Source organism: Aulostomus chinensis, chromosome 2 (assembly GCF_037954235.1).
Source record: "Aulostomus chinensis isolate RoL2024-O1b breed Wild chromosome 2, RoL_Achi_v1.0, whole genome shotgun sequence".
Taxonomy (NCBI): domain Eukaryota; kingdom Metazoa; phylum Chordata; class Actinopteri; order Syngnathiformes; family Aulostomidae; genus Aulostomus; species Aulostomus chinensis.
In genome coordinates this window covers 5,971,872-5,986,046 of record NC_141321.1, presented here as the reverse complement: position 1 = coordinate 5,986,046, position 14,175 = coordinate 5,971,872, and the positions used below count along the sequence as shown (strand labels likewise).

Here is a 14,175-nt window from a genome sequence, read left to right as displayed (position 1 = left end):
GGGATGCTGGTAACTTCCTTCAAGGGTCATATCTGAACAGTTCACCGGGGGAAGGGTCTTACCCGACCCGTCCTTGTCTGCCTGGAAGTGTCGAACCGAGGAAGCCCCTCCCATGGTGATGAGCTGGGCCCAAAGCTCCACGGGCTTTTCAAACACTAGGAGGACCCGCAGGGCCTTGAATGGACTGCAGCGGGGATGCCTGAGAGGTGGAGGGAGCAAATATTCAATCCTACTCTAAGAAGGTGACTGAACATCAGTGTGTGTGTATCGTTCACACACACACACACACACACACACACCAGTGATCAACGGTGTTAGGTAGCAAAGTACACAGCAAATACACGAGTCATCAATTAAAAAGAAGCTGTCATCATCATCATCAAGTCCATCAGTTCAAGTCTTGGATCACGCGTGGAGCTGAAGCGAGGGAGTGATCTCTGTTAGCACCAAGCTACACCTGGCTAACGTCACGCAGACGGCGATGCCGGAGGCTGGAATCCACTTCACTCTGCAGCAAACATGGCACCTCCAGGCGTGGACGGTTCTGATAACAGCAGCAACTCTAATCATGTTCACGCCACGTTTGATGTTCTATGATTTTAGAATCAGACTTGAGGAACAAACTCGGCCCACCAGGCGAGAAGACACGACGTACCATTCTACGATGGCGTCGTCCGGCCCCACGCCAGCAGGCAGCAGGTAGTTCCTGTAGTTGAGCAGCTTGTTGTCTTTGCAGCAGTCTCGCACCCATATATGAGAGACACACGGCACGCCACTGGCCAAGCACAGCAGGTACTTCCTGGTACGGCAGTGCTGGTCAGCAATCAGCAGACTCTGGTAGGCAGCCTTGCACTGCAGACACAACCAAGGTGAGGAACATTTTAACAAGTAGAGAGAGACGACGGAGTAACAAACACTTGAACCCAATCTTGTGTGAGCGAACCGCCAGCCGCCAGCACGGCACTGGGAATGAACAAAGAACAGCAAGATTAATGACAAGGAATCATCGTACAGGCGGGAGGGGCTCATCCTGAACTGGACTCATTCCAGGACCTCACCTGCTCTTCATTGAAGTCAGGCAGCACGAAGCCTCCGCCCGTCTGCAGCTGGGACTCTGTGTAGGCTTTGTTATAAGGACCCGTCTCCACATAATCTGTGAGGGACAGGAAGTCAATCCAACATCCATTAACAGACACAGGAAGGGAAACTCCAGCTGATTCAGCAGCTACGGCGCAGACTGATGCCTTATCTGCTCACCCTCCTCATCGTCACTATGGAGCTTATTGGTCAGCCGGTCGATCTCAGACGAGGCCGTCAGCATGAAGGCGAAGCCCATGAAGAGAGACGTGTTCTGGGGCAGTGGGCCATGGGTCTCTGGCAGGTCACATGACTGAGCAGGGATGTCTGTGCCGCTGCCGGAGGTGTTACACACACCGACCCGCTGAGCTGCCCGCCCGCCCACGCGCACGCACGCACGCACACACACACACACGCACACACACACTCCAGTAAGACACACAAAGTGAGTGAGAATGTACAGTATGATGTTAAACATCAGTTCACCCTAATCTCTCCTTCTTCAGACCTTCTTTTGGGTCAACTGATGTATTCGTCTGATCCTCAAAACTTGACCCCCCCAGTGACTCCACATTAGCTCCGTTCATCAACCCCCCCTCCACCTGTGGACCCACACCATGACATCACCATGTTAGTTACCAGCTCGGCCTCAGCAGCAGCAGCCGGACGCCAACAGCAGAGGATGGACTCGGACCACACGGCTCAGCCCAAAAACACACATGACCAACTCCAACACACACATGACAACACACACCTGACAACTGACAGTCACATCATCAAGTCAGAGATTTTTGTCACAGTTCCCTGCAGTAAAAAGGAATAAAGATGTCACACACTCCATCTCTAGATGCTGAGGTTGCAATGGAGGGATGACGTTTGGGCCTCGGCCTTTGTTCAACTCTGCAGTGCCAAGTAAAACGTCATCAGCGTCACTACAAACAAGTTCAAACACCTCAAGATCAAGTGTGTTACTGCAGAACTCGGAGTAAAACTTCAAATATTTCCATTCACACTCCAGTGTTGATTATTTCTAAAATCCAATGCTCTGAAAAGATTTACATCAAATCAAGAAAATCAAATTAAAAATCAGCATGGCAGCACGTCAGAGCCCTGGATCGGACGACCAGAACCTCTTGCCACTAAAACACAGTCACGGTTTGATGGAAGGTTTCTGTACCGGCTCTGGCGCCAGGCCCCCTGCGGCCTCTCTTAGCTGGCGACCTCTCATCCTCTAGGGTCTTCAGCTTCCTCTTGCCGGAGGGGCCAAGGTTGCGGGGGCTGGCGGAGGAGCTGCGGTTAGGAGTGTCCTGACCACCGGGGGCTCCTCTGCGCCGCCGTTTCCCCTCCACCAGGTTATCTACGACAAGAAGGATCAGTCAGGGAGGAGCAGAGGGAAGAAAACACCGGACGACAGCAGAACAGTCGTGACGGCTGCGTCTTAAACTGCAGAACAATCCACTGAAGTCATCACCAACCAACTTTAATGCTTCTCTGTCTTTTCAGAGCAACAACGTGGAACATTCGATGATTCCAGAACGAATCATCAGGCTTTTTACTCTCATGACGGAACGATAATGACGAGTCTGAATTGCCATTGAGAGCTTCAGGGAGCTTCTCCACCCTTTATAAAGAACACTTGATTGATTTAATCATGAAATCTATTGACAGCTGCAGCGTGGTTGAGCTCATTCTGCACACCATTCGCGCAAGAGCGAGACTTTTTGGGGGAAACAGGGCGTTCTGTCTCTGAGCCAGCAGCAGAGCCACTCACAGCACCACATTCAACAGCTCACCCTGGAGTTTATAGTCACGCTTGTGGCACAGGACACGAGGCTGCACACGATCACAAGCTTCTGTGCAAACCAGCAAACTCCTCCTAGTGAGAGGGCTGCGCTCAACACACTCAACTGAGGTCAGGCTGAGCTGACAGTGCTGCAGCACCTGACGGGCCAGGAGATGCAGTCGGGCTCAAACTCCTCAGGAGGGGACCGCGCTGAACACAAGAGGGAAGAACCTCTGCTTCTGACCTCACACACCAGCAGCCTGCAGGCTGGGTGCAGCTAAACTCAATCCAAGACTCAGTCTGGGAGTCACCGCTGTCTCCTGGTGACCAGGGCCACCTGATGCTGACTGCCTTTCAGACATCCAGTCATGGGTGGCAGAGAACGTTCTCCTGCTCCACCTGGACTAAAGTGAGCTCTGAATTAATGGTCCTGAAGCTCGCGGCACGCCGCTTGAACAACCAGTGAGTTGAACTAGATGTTATTTGTATGTCATTTATCGTTTGTATTCTCTAGATGTTATTGAAAACATTTTTAAGGCTGTCATTTTGTCATCTCCCCCCATGGTATCGAGTATTGAGTTTTTTCCTTGGTATTGGTAGTGACAACCTCGCTGCTGGTCAGTGCCTTCCCACTGGATCAGGTGCCGGAGCCTTGGTGCTTCTCTTGGTTCGGCCCTATCTTCTCTGCTCACGGCTCAGCCTGTGAACCAACAATACAACTCTCACTGGGAACAAGTCCGACTTAGTGGCGTCAACACGGACCAGACTCTCACTCCTCCAGTAGACAGACGGAGCGGCCCTTTGTAAGGGGCCATTGACCCCATACTCCCAGAGTACCCCCCCCCCACCCCACAGGGTGCTCCTGGGAACACAGTCATAGGCCTTCTCCAGATCCACAAAACACATGTGGACTGGTTGGGCAAACTCCCATGCCCCCTCCAGCACCCTAGCGAGGGGGAAGAGCTGATCCATGGTTCCACAGCCAGGACGAAAACCACACTGCTCCTCCTCAATCTGAGGTTGGGATTGTCATCAGCTGGTATTTGTCCAAAGTGACATTTTGACTGGCATTTAATGAAAAGTTCAAGATGACCTGAGGGTGACCGGAATCTGCCTTTTATTTTGTAAAATGGACCAATGTGGCACTCCTGATCACCCAGGTGTTCAGCTTCTAGATGTCATCTCACGCATTGACTACTGCAACTCTCTTCTGGCAGGCCTCCCTGCAGGCTCATTCAAGCCTCTGCAGATGATCCAGAATGCAGCAGCAGTCTGGTCTTCAACCAGCCCAAAAGGGCACATGTCACCCCGCTGCTGGTTTCTCTTCACTGGCTTCCAGTGGCAGCCAGGATCAAATTCAAGGCACTTCTCTTGGCTCACAAAACAATCCCAAGAACGGCTCCAGCCTACCTGGAATCCCTGATCCAGGTCTACTCTCCTCGTCCACTACGCTCTGCATGCCAAAGACGCCTGGTGCTTCCAGCCCAGTGCTGCTCCAAATCTCTAGCCAGACTCTTCTCTTCTGTTGTTCCCAAATGGTGGAACCAACTACTGAACTCTGTGCGTTCTGCTGAGTCCCTTTCTACTTTTAAGAGTCAATTGAAGACTCAATTGTTCAGAGAGCACCGAGGCACTGAACCTGACTCTGCTCCTCTTTGTCCTGTGGTAGAATCAGTCAGAGGGTCCAAGACCCAGCACTTAGTGACTATGTAGCATTAACTGGGTTGGGTGATGTTGTATGTCTGTTATATATATAAAAAAAGGGAGGGGGGGGCGACACTTCTTCTGCCACTAGATGGCAGTACCTGTGACCAAATCACAACTGAAGCACTTTTGCGCTTCCTATGGACTTTTCCTTAATTAGGTCTAAATTCTTGCTTGTGTTGTACGTCGCTTAGGACAAAAGCGTCTGCTAAATGAAATTGTAGAATTGTAGAATTGTAGAATTGTAGAATTGTAGTAGTGGCTGGCTCTTGCAGCGGCTGTGTCGGAGTACAGCCTCAGAGGGCAGCTAGCGTCAACAGTGTGTGTAGTGTTGGTTATGTTTTTGCAAACAGTCTCTGAAGTACCAACCTTTAAATCGGATGAATCAACCCACTGCGATAGACTACTGGGGCCACGTCACCACCTACTTTCTTCCTGCTTGCCCATCGCTGCTATTCTATAACACTGATGCCGATGTCTGAGTCAGGTGGGTCAACTCACCGAGGCTGATGTCGGAGGCCTTGGTCAGAGGGGTGGAGGGCTCGTAGGGTCCCAGGCTGTGCTGCTCCCTCAGCTTGTTTCCCTGCTCCAGAGACAAGATGACTGACGTCCTGTTGTACCACTGCTGCTGGCCATCCTTCTCCACGCTGTAGAAGAGCTCTAGGCCCTCGGTTTTATAGCCCTTCACCACACCTACACACACACACACACACACACATCAGGGACGAGCCACATCCAGGCTTAGCTGAACCCGCTGCTACTCCCTCCCTCACCTATGCTGAAGTACTCGTCCTCCAGAAGGGCAGTGACCTCCGTCTCCATGGGAATGGGATCACAAAGCAGAATATCTTTCCCCGCCACCTCGCACTCATAGCCATCATCGAATCGCAGGCGGAATCGCCCCTCCCCGGCATCTCTGATGATGCGGCCGGAGTAGAAGTAGCCATTGGATGACCACTTTGCCACCACCCGTAGGCCCACAAAGCTGCTCCCAGCCGAGCTGGCCTCCTCTGAGGATGAGCGGAGGGAGTCAGAGTGGCTGGGGAGCTCTGGGTCTGTGGGGCTGACAGGAAGGCGGGGGGGCAGCATGCGGTTGAAGGGCTCATCCTCTGAGGACGACAGCAGCTGCCCGTGAGCACCAAGCCGTTGCAATGAGCCAGTGCCACCTCCCCTTTAAAAGAGAGAGGGTTTGTTCAGTGACACACGAGACCTCTGGAAACATCACCGCAGACAAGAGTTACTACGACCACTGGTGCGTTTGTCAGCTGGACATCTCTGTATGCACACCTCCACTGGTGGTGACTGCTGGTTCGTATATCCTGTGTGTTCTGTGTCTTTATCGAACATTATGATCAAGATTGTTGAGACCAAGGATTAAAACTACCCGTCGGCCCGGGACAGCATTAACTGTCACCGGGGGGATCAATCTTCTCTCTGGGGTCGACCTCAGGATGAAGAGAATTTTGTTGGCACTGACTTCATTTTCCTGTTTACGTTTTCAACACTTTCTGCAAACCAGAACGCGTTGGCGGTCGGTGGAAACGACTTATGTGAAAAGATGAATGGAAAAAGGGCTGAGCTTCGTTCACCTGGCTGGCGCACTCGCGTTTGTGTTGTTCAGTGAGACGCAGAGACTGCTCGCAACAATGCAGCCACCGCTTGCTGCTCAAGCTGAGACTGATACTGTCACCAAAGATTCTTCATTTATTGTCTCTACTCTCAACGATGCCGAAGCCTAAAGAGGGGCAGTCTGAGTGTACCCAACCCCAGCACATAGCCCAGCCAGGCCCAGCCCCCCAGTACGATATGGTGTCGACCCACCTTGTCCCACAGAGCCTGAGCTAAGCCAGTAACGTGAACTACACAATCACCGTCACCATTATCCACAAGGACACGATGTGTGCGAGTCTCAGCGCAGAAACTCAAAATGTAAAAAAGATTTTTGGGGAAATTCGGGACAGTTCGGAACGGTGCAAAATGTTTTTCAGAACGTTTCCAGGACGGTGGTGAAAAAAGTTAGTTCGAACCCCTGGTTGAGACCTTTTCACAACGTCTTATAGCAGCTGTTTATTGTGATCATTTATCTCTATCAGAGTAATCCTCCCCAGCATCCTGGGACTCAAGCATGTTCCTGTTCATTTTCTTACGTACAAGCAGCGAAGGAAGTGAACGAACATTTTTGCAGTTACTCTTCTCAGTGAGGTCAGCAGAAACTGGGAAATCTACAGGGTGATGATCTGCAGGTGACATGAACACGCCAGCATCGGCCCTGGTGCTGCCTCTGTGACAGTACAGCTACGCTACTGTCTGAGTATATCTGTTCAAGTATATTTCATACTTGTAGTTTCTTAGAAAACTCCCATTGTTCTACTCAGCACTCCTCCGTCTACTGAGCCGTCTCATGAGAACTTTGCTAAGGTGGTGTCAATAACGTTGACTTGATCATCTAATGGAATTTGTGAAGCTGCTGTAGATTTGTGTTATTGCTATGAAGCAATAATGACAATGGAATATTTGCCTTCACTTAATTTCTAAACATGCTTTAAAAAACAAAGAACCTAAAAGAGCAGTTTCATAAAAACGGATTTACCCCGATGATGACGTCAAACACACGTCTCATAGCAACCCTGAGGCCTGACAGCTCGTCTGCGCTCTGCATCAACACACGTGTAAGACTAGGAATACTTTGGGGCTGACGGCTTGCCAGCGTACAGCTGACAGATTTGGCTCTGCGAGGGTCAATGAACAAATCTGAGAAAAGAATAAATGCTTCTTACAGATATTAATTAGTAGTGGTGGTGGGTGTGAGTGAGGAGGAGGAGGAGGAATATTAGTGAAAAGAGGAAGAGCGTAGCGCTATCAGAGATGCTGCAGGTGTGTTTCTGCCTCGTCTGTTGTCTCGTTTAGTGCACGGCGAGCCTCTACGAGGACTCACCTGGACAGGGCGGAGCGGGACGGGGGCCGACCCCTTCTAGCCCTTCCTCTGGGGGTCAGCGGGACGAAGGCCCAGGACCCAAGTGTGCCATAGCCTCTGTCTTTAGTGACCACTGACCCTGCCCTTTGACCCCTGTGACCCCTCTGTTTCTGCCCGCCTCCCCTCCTGGGACTGCAGACACACAGAGGGGATGAATGGAGTCGGTCAGGTTGCACAGGCACTGATCTGGAGCTACTTTCTCAGCGTCAAACGCCTCCTCGTAGTGGGAGGGGCGTCTGGTGAGCCAGATCCATGCCTGGGAGCAACCTGCACCTGCAGCAGGCACGGATCAGTGATTCACCGAGAAATTAGGGTGTTAGTCAGAGAAGGTGAGCAGTGACACAGGAAAGGTCAAGCAGAGAGTTTGGACGGACAGAACTGAGGGGGACGAGGATGCAGTGTGGAGGCGGAGCAGTACCTGATGGATTTGGCCCCTCGGCCGGGCGGCATTATGAAGTCCGGTCTAGAGAGGCCTGTGGTGCTGCTGGTCCCTCCTGAGCTATGTTGGAGGCTGGAGGCTTTGGAGGACAGGGAACTGATGTCACCGAGGTCACCAGAAGTCATTGAGCTGCTGCCTGTGCGGCACGGGGAGATGTCGCCGTCCAGCACCTGACAGTCCACCACTGGCTCCTCGCTCTCCTGCAAACAACAGAGGAAGATCATTTCTTCTTACCTGCTGGAGGTCAGTTCAAGTTCACAGTGCCAGCTGGGGTCCACACTTTGAACTCCTTGAGTTTGTGGTTCACCAGCGCCCTTGAGGTCAGCTCAGAAGCTTGACTGTGGTTCGGAGGCAACCACAAGCGTGCCGTCGGACGTGTTGTGCGGTTTCTATGTAGCTTGCAACCACGATGCTTTCAAACCCCCCAAAACATCATATTTCTTGTTCAAAGCTACTGCAGTCAAGCACCACCAACCCGTAGGATCGGACAGCGCTTCACCTCTGAGACGATAATATTCCAGTTCTTTCCAATTTGATAGTTTTGTAAAACAACCATTTTAATATCTTTATAGGTTCCAGGTTGCAAAGGTAAGAAAGCTTGATTCAAAACCACATTTGCAGGCAAAAGCTAAGAACAAGGTGGTTACCTCTGTGACTTTGCGATCCACCTCTTTGCCATCCTCATAATACACATCCGTAATAATCCGTGTGATGGTGGTCCGCACTTCCTGGATGGTACGCACGTGTCTGCGGTGGGAGGGGCCTCCTGCTCTTCGAAAGGACGGAGTCTCCAGTTCGCCCTTTTAGACGAGATGAAAAGGTGTCAAATGGGCAGTACACACAAACACAAGCTCCACCCTCAAAAAAGAGCTGAATGTGCGTACCCTGGCAGCTGGGGAGCGCAGCCCCGGCGCATCAAAGGTGGTCTGCTGGGCAACTGTCCGCTGACGGAGCTGAGACACACAACACACACATCTGTAAATGCTGTGAAAGGTGTTTCAGCTCTTCTATAGATCACTACATTGAAGTGTTCCTTGTCACTTGTTATCACACAGGGAGGAAGACGAAGGTTTCAAAGGCCTTTAATATGCTGCTGGAGAACCGACCCACAGGTAAAAGCTCCTGATGACAGGAGCAAATATGCCAACAGACTCATGACCGATAAATCAAATCATAGCAGATTGTAGACGACTGCTTCACATATCTGGTAACAAAACTTAACTTGAGAATGAGGAAGTCTTCACAGATACAAATGTCAATTACATTTGTACTGAATGCGTCAGACGATATTCAGATCAGTGCTCAACTATTTCGTTAAGCGGATACAACAAAACTGATGGCGGCCTCAGTGCCGCTGACATCACGGAGACTGGTACTCAGCGGGGCCCGGTCGGCCCTCACTTAGCTTTAGCTTGAGTGAGTCGGGTGAGAATGGCTCCCTGGGACTGGAGGTGGAGGAGGGAAACAGAAGCCAGCCTGAGGGCAAATGGAACCCATGACTGAGGAGCTCTTGAGGGTTTCATGAGAGGCCCAACATCGTCGGAGAGATGTTTCTGAGAAGTTAGCGGTCCAAGCTGGACTCGTACTCGGGTCGGTGCGACTGGGAGGTGTTCCACGTTTATTATTTGGATCTAGTTTATGTTATAGCTTGAATAATGAAAACCATCCATCCATCCATTTTCCTCCTCTTATCCTGTTATGAGTGTGGGGGGGGGGGGGGTGGAGCCTATCCCAGCAGCCTTCAGGTGAGAGGCGGGGTTCACCCTGGACAGGTCACCAGTCCATCACAGGGCCAAACATGAAAGCCAATACGGCGAAAGAGAATCTGAATCGATGTGCAGAGGAACAGGATGTGAGGATCTCAAGGGGAAAACTCAGCTGTTGGTGATGATGTCACTCCACGTTTAACAGCATGATAAATCCAAAATATGAAACTCAAAAAACTTGACTCAGTCCTCTGATGTGTGTAGCCAGTGTTAGGCTTTCTCACACACACACACACACACACACACACACACACACACACACACACACACACACACCTTGTTGGATGGAGTGCAGGTGATGGTGTTGTCAAAGCTCTGCTGCTTCTGTCTGCTGTCCGTCCTGGTTGGTGTGGGCGGTCCTCGCCTGTCCTCGGGCTGCTCATGGAGGGCGGGCAGAACCTTCGTGGTGTCCTGCGAGGCTGCTGGTACTTCCTGTTGGGAGGGCTCTGATTGGCTGTTGGGGAGGCTGTTACATCCCAGCAATGAGGTCTGGGAGCTCCTCTGTGGAGAACCGAACAGCTCCCCCCTGCTCACCAAGGGACACAGCCAATAAAGTACTTCATCATGAAAATTCGCACATCATTGATCACTCCACTGATTATTTATGCAATTAATTGATTAATTACTCACGAAACACACTTTTCTTTCCCTTTTCCAACACAGTTACTTTTTTGAATTAGCACAATATGTCAACTTTTTGGAAGTATTAACATGACCTCTTCGTCTCTACAGTAGACCAAAACCCATGCGCCGCCTCATCGTCTGTCATGAATGGCACAAAAACAGCCAATCCTGAAACTGAGGACTCTGCAAATGTTTGACATTTTTACCTCAAAAAAGAAATGATTGATCATCAAAACATGGATTAATGATCACGTTGTTGCAGCTCCAGCTCAAAGTGACTTCCTGAACCCAAGAAATGATTATGAGGGTTTGAGAAGACGTCAGTGTTATCAGCCTCAGTGGATGAGTACATAGCAGGACCTCTACGTACTTTTTCCGTGTGTGTGTGTGTGTGTGTGTGTGTGTGTTTAGATCAGATTTTTGTAAAAGTGACCAAATCGACATTTATCAGATTCTGATCAGACGATACAACCAGCAAGCACCAGACCTTTGCAGGCGTCACTACTACTACTGATTGAGAAACACTTGGGTCCGACACGGAATTCCGTTGCAAACGACACAAGCAGGACAGCTTCACCTCCCTGCTCAGCACATCCCAGGAGACAAGGAGCAAAAATAAATGTCCATCCACCTCCAGGCTCCTGAATTAGGTCTGTCACACACATCGAGGCAGCCCAGAAGACGCACTTCTGTCTGCTAAAATACACTACAACAAGGGGAAGCTATTCATACATCGACAGGTCAATGAAGGCGCGGAGCTCTGGCATCTCACAAGAAGAACATTTACATTAAATTAACACTTCTGGTGAATTTGTTTAAGTCATTGTAGCTGTGAGGTATCCGAGTCAGACTTTTTCCACTTCTAACACGTGGTGGATCCAGGCAGCAGAGCGAACGCAGCAGCAGCAGCAAATGTCTGGCTTTATTCCCCCATGGTGCCTTGGTGTGATCGGTTACAGAGAGACACGGACGACATGCAACACAAACATGTTGGGACAGCAGATGGAAACCAAGTCAAGGTGGCTGCGCTCTTAGAAAAATCCAACTCAACCTTTTTTCACGACTTGTTGTAGCTTGCTTGAGGGAGAATACATTATCAGTAACTTTGCCACAGCAAACTGAATGCATGTGAGCACTGAGCTCCGTTTTAAATCAGGTGTGATCTCATGTTCATACAACCATCATCTGTAAAATCTCAAACGAATGAAATCAATGGAAAATTCCCACGCACCTCCCTTCCAATGAACCTCTTCTACAAAAGCATTTCAAACCAACACGCTGATCTTCGTCCCAGTTTGCTAGGAATTGTTCCTTGTGACGTCTTTGTGAAACATGAGGTCTGCTAAGGTCAACATGGCTCTCAGAGAAGCCACAATAAAGGTGGGTGGTGTAGAGATCCTGATGGGTTAAAGCTGTGGTGCTTCGTATTCTCTCTCCCTCTCTGACTGAGGTCACACTCGTGAAGGTCATCAGCACCAGGAAAATCTCCCCACATTTCACACTAGATGGCGTTTGAGTGGGGGGGTGCGCTGAGCAGGCCAGGCGGACACAGATCAAGTCTTGAATGGTGTGGAGACGGTTCTCATCCTGGCAGCAAACACTTTTGTGAGGGCAGAGTGACGCCCCACTGAATGAGCGCACATTTCATGTCAGCTAATCTCTATTTTGCATGAAAAAGATTCTCATCCAGATTCTAGCAACTATCAGAAATAATGTGTCTCGTCCCCAAGACATTGGAAGAGCTTTTATGACCCTCCAATCTAAGCCTTTTAAATGACTCACTGGAGCCAGCGACACTTCTGACCCAGCTCACTCTGGGTGAAGGGGCTGCAGCAGAGAGCTGGGCCGCTGGCACCTTCCAGCTCTGGCCTGGTGTGCACAGCTGCGTAACTCACCTGACAGGTGCACTGTTGCCTCCAGGCTGGCGCTCCTCCTCGGCCTCCTGCTGTCTGTGAACCTGCCTGACGCGACTGAACACCGACGGACTGCTGAGACAGAAAAACACCAACACCACGGTTGAGAATCATCAGTTTACCCAGCAGTGCCCCTGGTAACAGAGCCCATCAGGGCTGATGCAAGCCTTCTCAGCAAAATCATGAACGAGAATTACAATCATTTCAGATCATTTGTTCTGAAATTTGGATTCAAATTGGTACAAAGATGAACTTCAATTGATGATGTGGGTGAGGTGCAGAGGGTGAGCGCACAGTGAGAGGCGACATGTCGAGGCTCCAGACACCAATGAGTGACCAGAGTACAAGGCATCACATGACTGCCTGACATCGGAAAGACTTGAGGACCGAGTCACTGGCTAAACCAATGTTAGTTGCAGCCCCGATGCACAGGAACATAATTTGTACCTCCAAGTTGACTTAAAATAATTTTTCTTATCGTTAAAACTCGAGCAAAACACAGATTTGATTGGCGTCTTACTTGTGAACATAAGCCGCAGCTGCTCGGCGCCTCCCATCGTTCGACTGGTCGGCACCAATATGTTGATTTGTAGATTTCAAAGCTTAATTTGTCCAAAATCCTGGCTACACTGATTATGAAGACATGGATGGCAATAATGTGACTGCTGGTGTAAAGACAAGTGCTGAAGGAGGACACATTCTGAGTCATGAATGGAGACACGGCCACAGACACCCCAGCATTCCACATCTATGCTGTTGTCTCAGACCATTTCTGTCAGGTTAAACCAGTTAATTACAGCTGTCTGGAGCTTAAAGCTGAACCTGTAACACTGGAGGCTGAAGCACTGTTGTAGTTTGTGTGTGACTCAAAATTTCTTCAGTGTGACGAAGGTGTAAACATGTCGACAACGAACCACCAGAATACACCCCGTCTCCATCCAAATTTGGTTCAATCTGTCTGTGACCTCACTCAGGTTAAAGTCGTGAGCAAACACTGTTTACAAGACAGCATCTTATTCAGAGCAAAGTCTTAATCGGGTCAATACCAAAGACCTGCTATCAATGTAAACGTAGCCAGGATACAATTTAAATGATAAACTGCATACAAAAACACTGTAAATTGTCAAGATTGTTGGTCAAACCATGGAAGAGCAACACAGTTGAATAAATCCTGGCTTTCTTTTACGTGTCAGGCATCAGAGACAGAGACTTCAATGATAGCAATAGGAAAGGTTTCTGGTGACATATTGATAGTTTCATTTCATAAATAGGAGGCCCGGTGGAGCAGAGGTCCTCCCTGTGGCCCCCCAGCAAGAAGGTTGTGGGTGGAGCCCCGGCTGCAGCACGGGGTCTTTCTGGGTGAGTCTCCATGTTCTCCCTGTTCCTGCTGGGTTCTCTCTGGTACTCCAGCTTCCTCCACAGTCCAAAGACATCAAGAGGGACCAGGTTAATCCAGACTCTAAATTGACCGTAGGCGTGGCTGGGAGAGCCAATGGTTGTCTGTCTCTATGTGTTGGCCCTGCCATGGACTGGTGACCTGTCCAGGGGGAAGGCTGCTGGGATAGGCTCCACCCTCAACAGGAGGAGAGGAGGGAGGAAAGGATGGATGGAGGGATGATGGATGATGGAGGGATGGATGGATTTCCTAAATTGAATTCAAACCACCAGGAAAGCTCCAAAGATGGTAAAACTCAGCAGGACAGGTTTGTTCTGTGAAAGTGTGACGGGGAAACAAAGCGACTGAATGCAACATTTTAACTGATGAGCTTCATTTCAATATCCAGTGTCATTCAGAGTTGTCAACAACTGCTGATATCAATTTAAATTAAACTTATTACAATACATTTTTCAGCCGTATCACCCAAGCTGGTCTCTGACCAGCTGAAGTAATCAGA

General features: G+C 49.9%; 1 protein-coding gene across 4 annotated transcripts in view; it reads right to left on the bottom strand.

The window, feature by feature from the left end:
• tp53bp1 (tumor protein p53 binding protein, 1) overlaps positions 1–14,175 on the bottom strand; it is a 38,014-nt gene that overhangs the window by 339 nt on the left and 23,500 nt on the right. The window contains exons 16-28 of one of the 4 annotated variants that reach the window (XM_086224414.1): positions 12,263–12,355; positions 10,020–10,269; positions 8,862–8,930; positions 8,625–8,777; positions 7,957–8,177; positions 7,500–7,670; positions 5,338–5,735; positions 5,066–5,257; positions 2,255–2,434; positions 1,258–1,446; positions 1,059–1,153; positions 656–852; positions 63–199 (exon numbers count right to left, since the gene is read on the bottom strand). In XM_086224414.1, coding sequence (XP_086080540.1) covers positions 63–199; positions 656–852; positions 1,059–1,153; positions 1,258–1,446; positions 2,255–2,434; positions 5,066–5,257; positions 5,338–5,735; positions 7,500–7,670; positions 7,957–8,177; positions 8,625–8,777; positions 8,862–8,930; positions 10,020–10,269; positions 12,263–12,355 — 2,345 coding nt within the window. Of the gene's footprint in view, positions 1–62; positions 200–655; positions 853–1,058; positions 1,154–1,257; positions 1,447–1,716; positions 2,435–5,065; positions 5,258–5,337; positions 5,736–7,499; positions 7,671–7,956; positions 8,178–8,624; positions 8,778–8,861; positions 8,931–10,019; positions 10,270–12,262; positions 12,356–14,175 lie in introns of those variants that run through there. The other 3 variants (XM_086224425.1, XM_086224435.1, XR_015119248.1) reach the window with 3 other exon arrangements.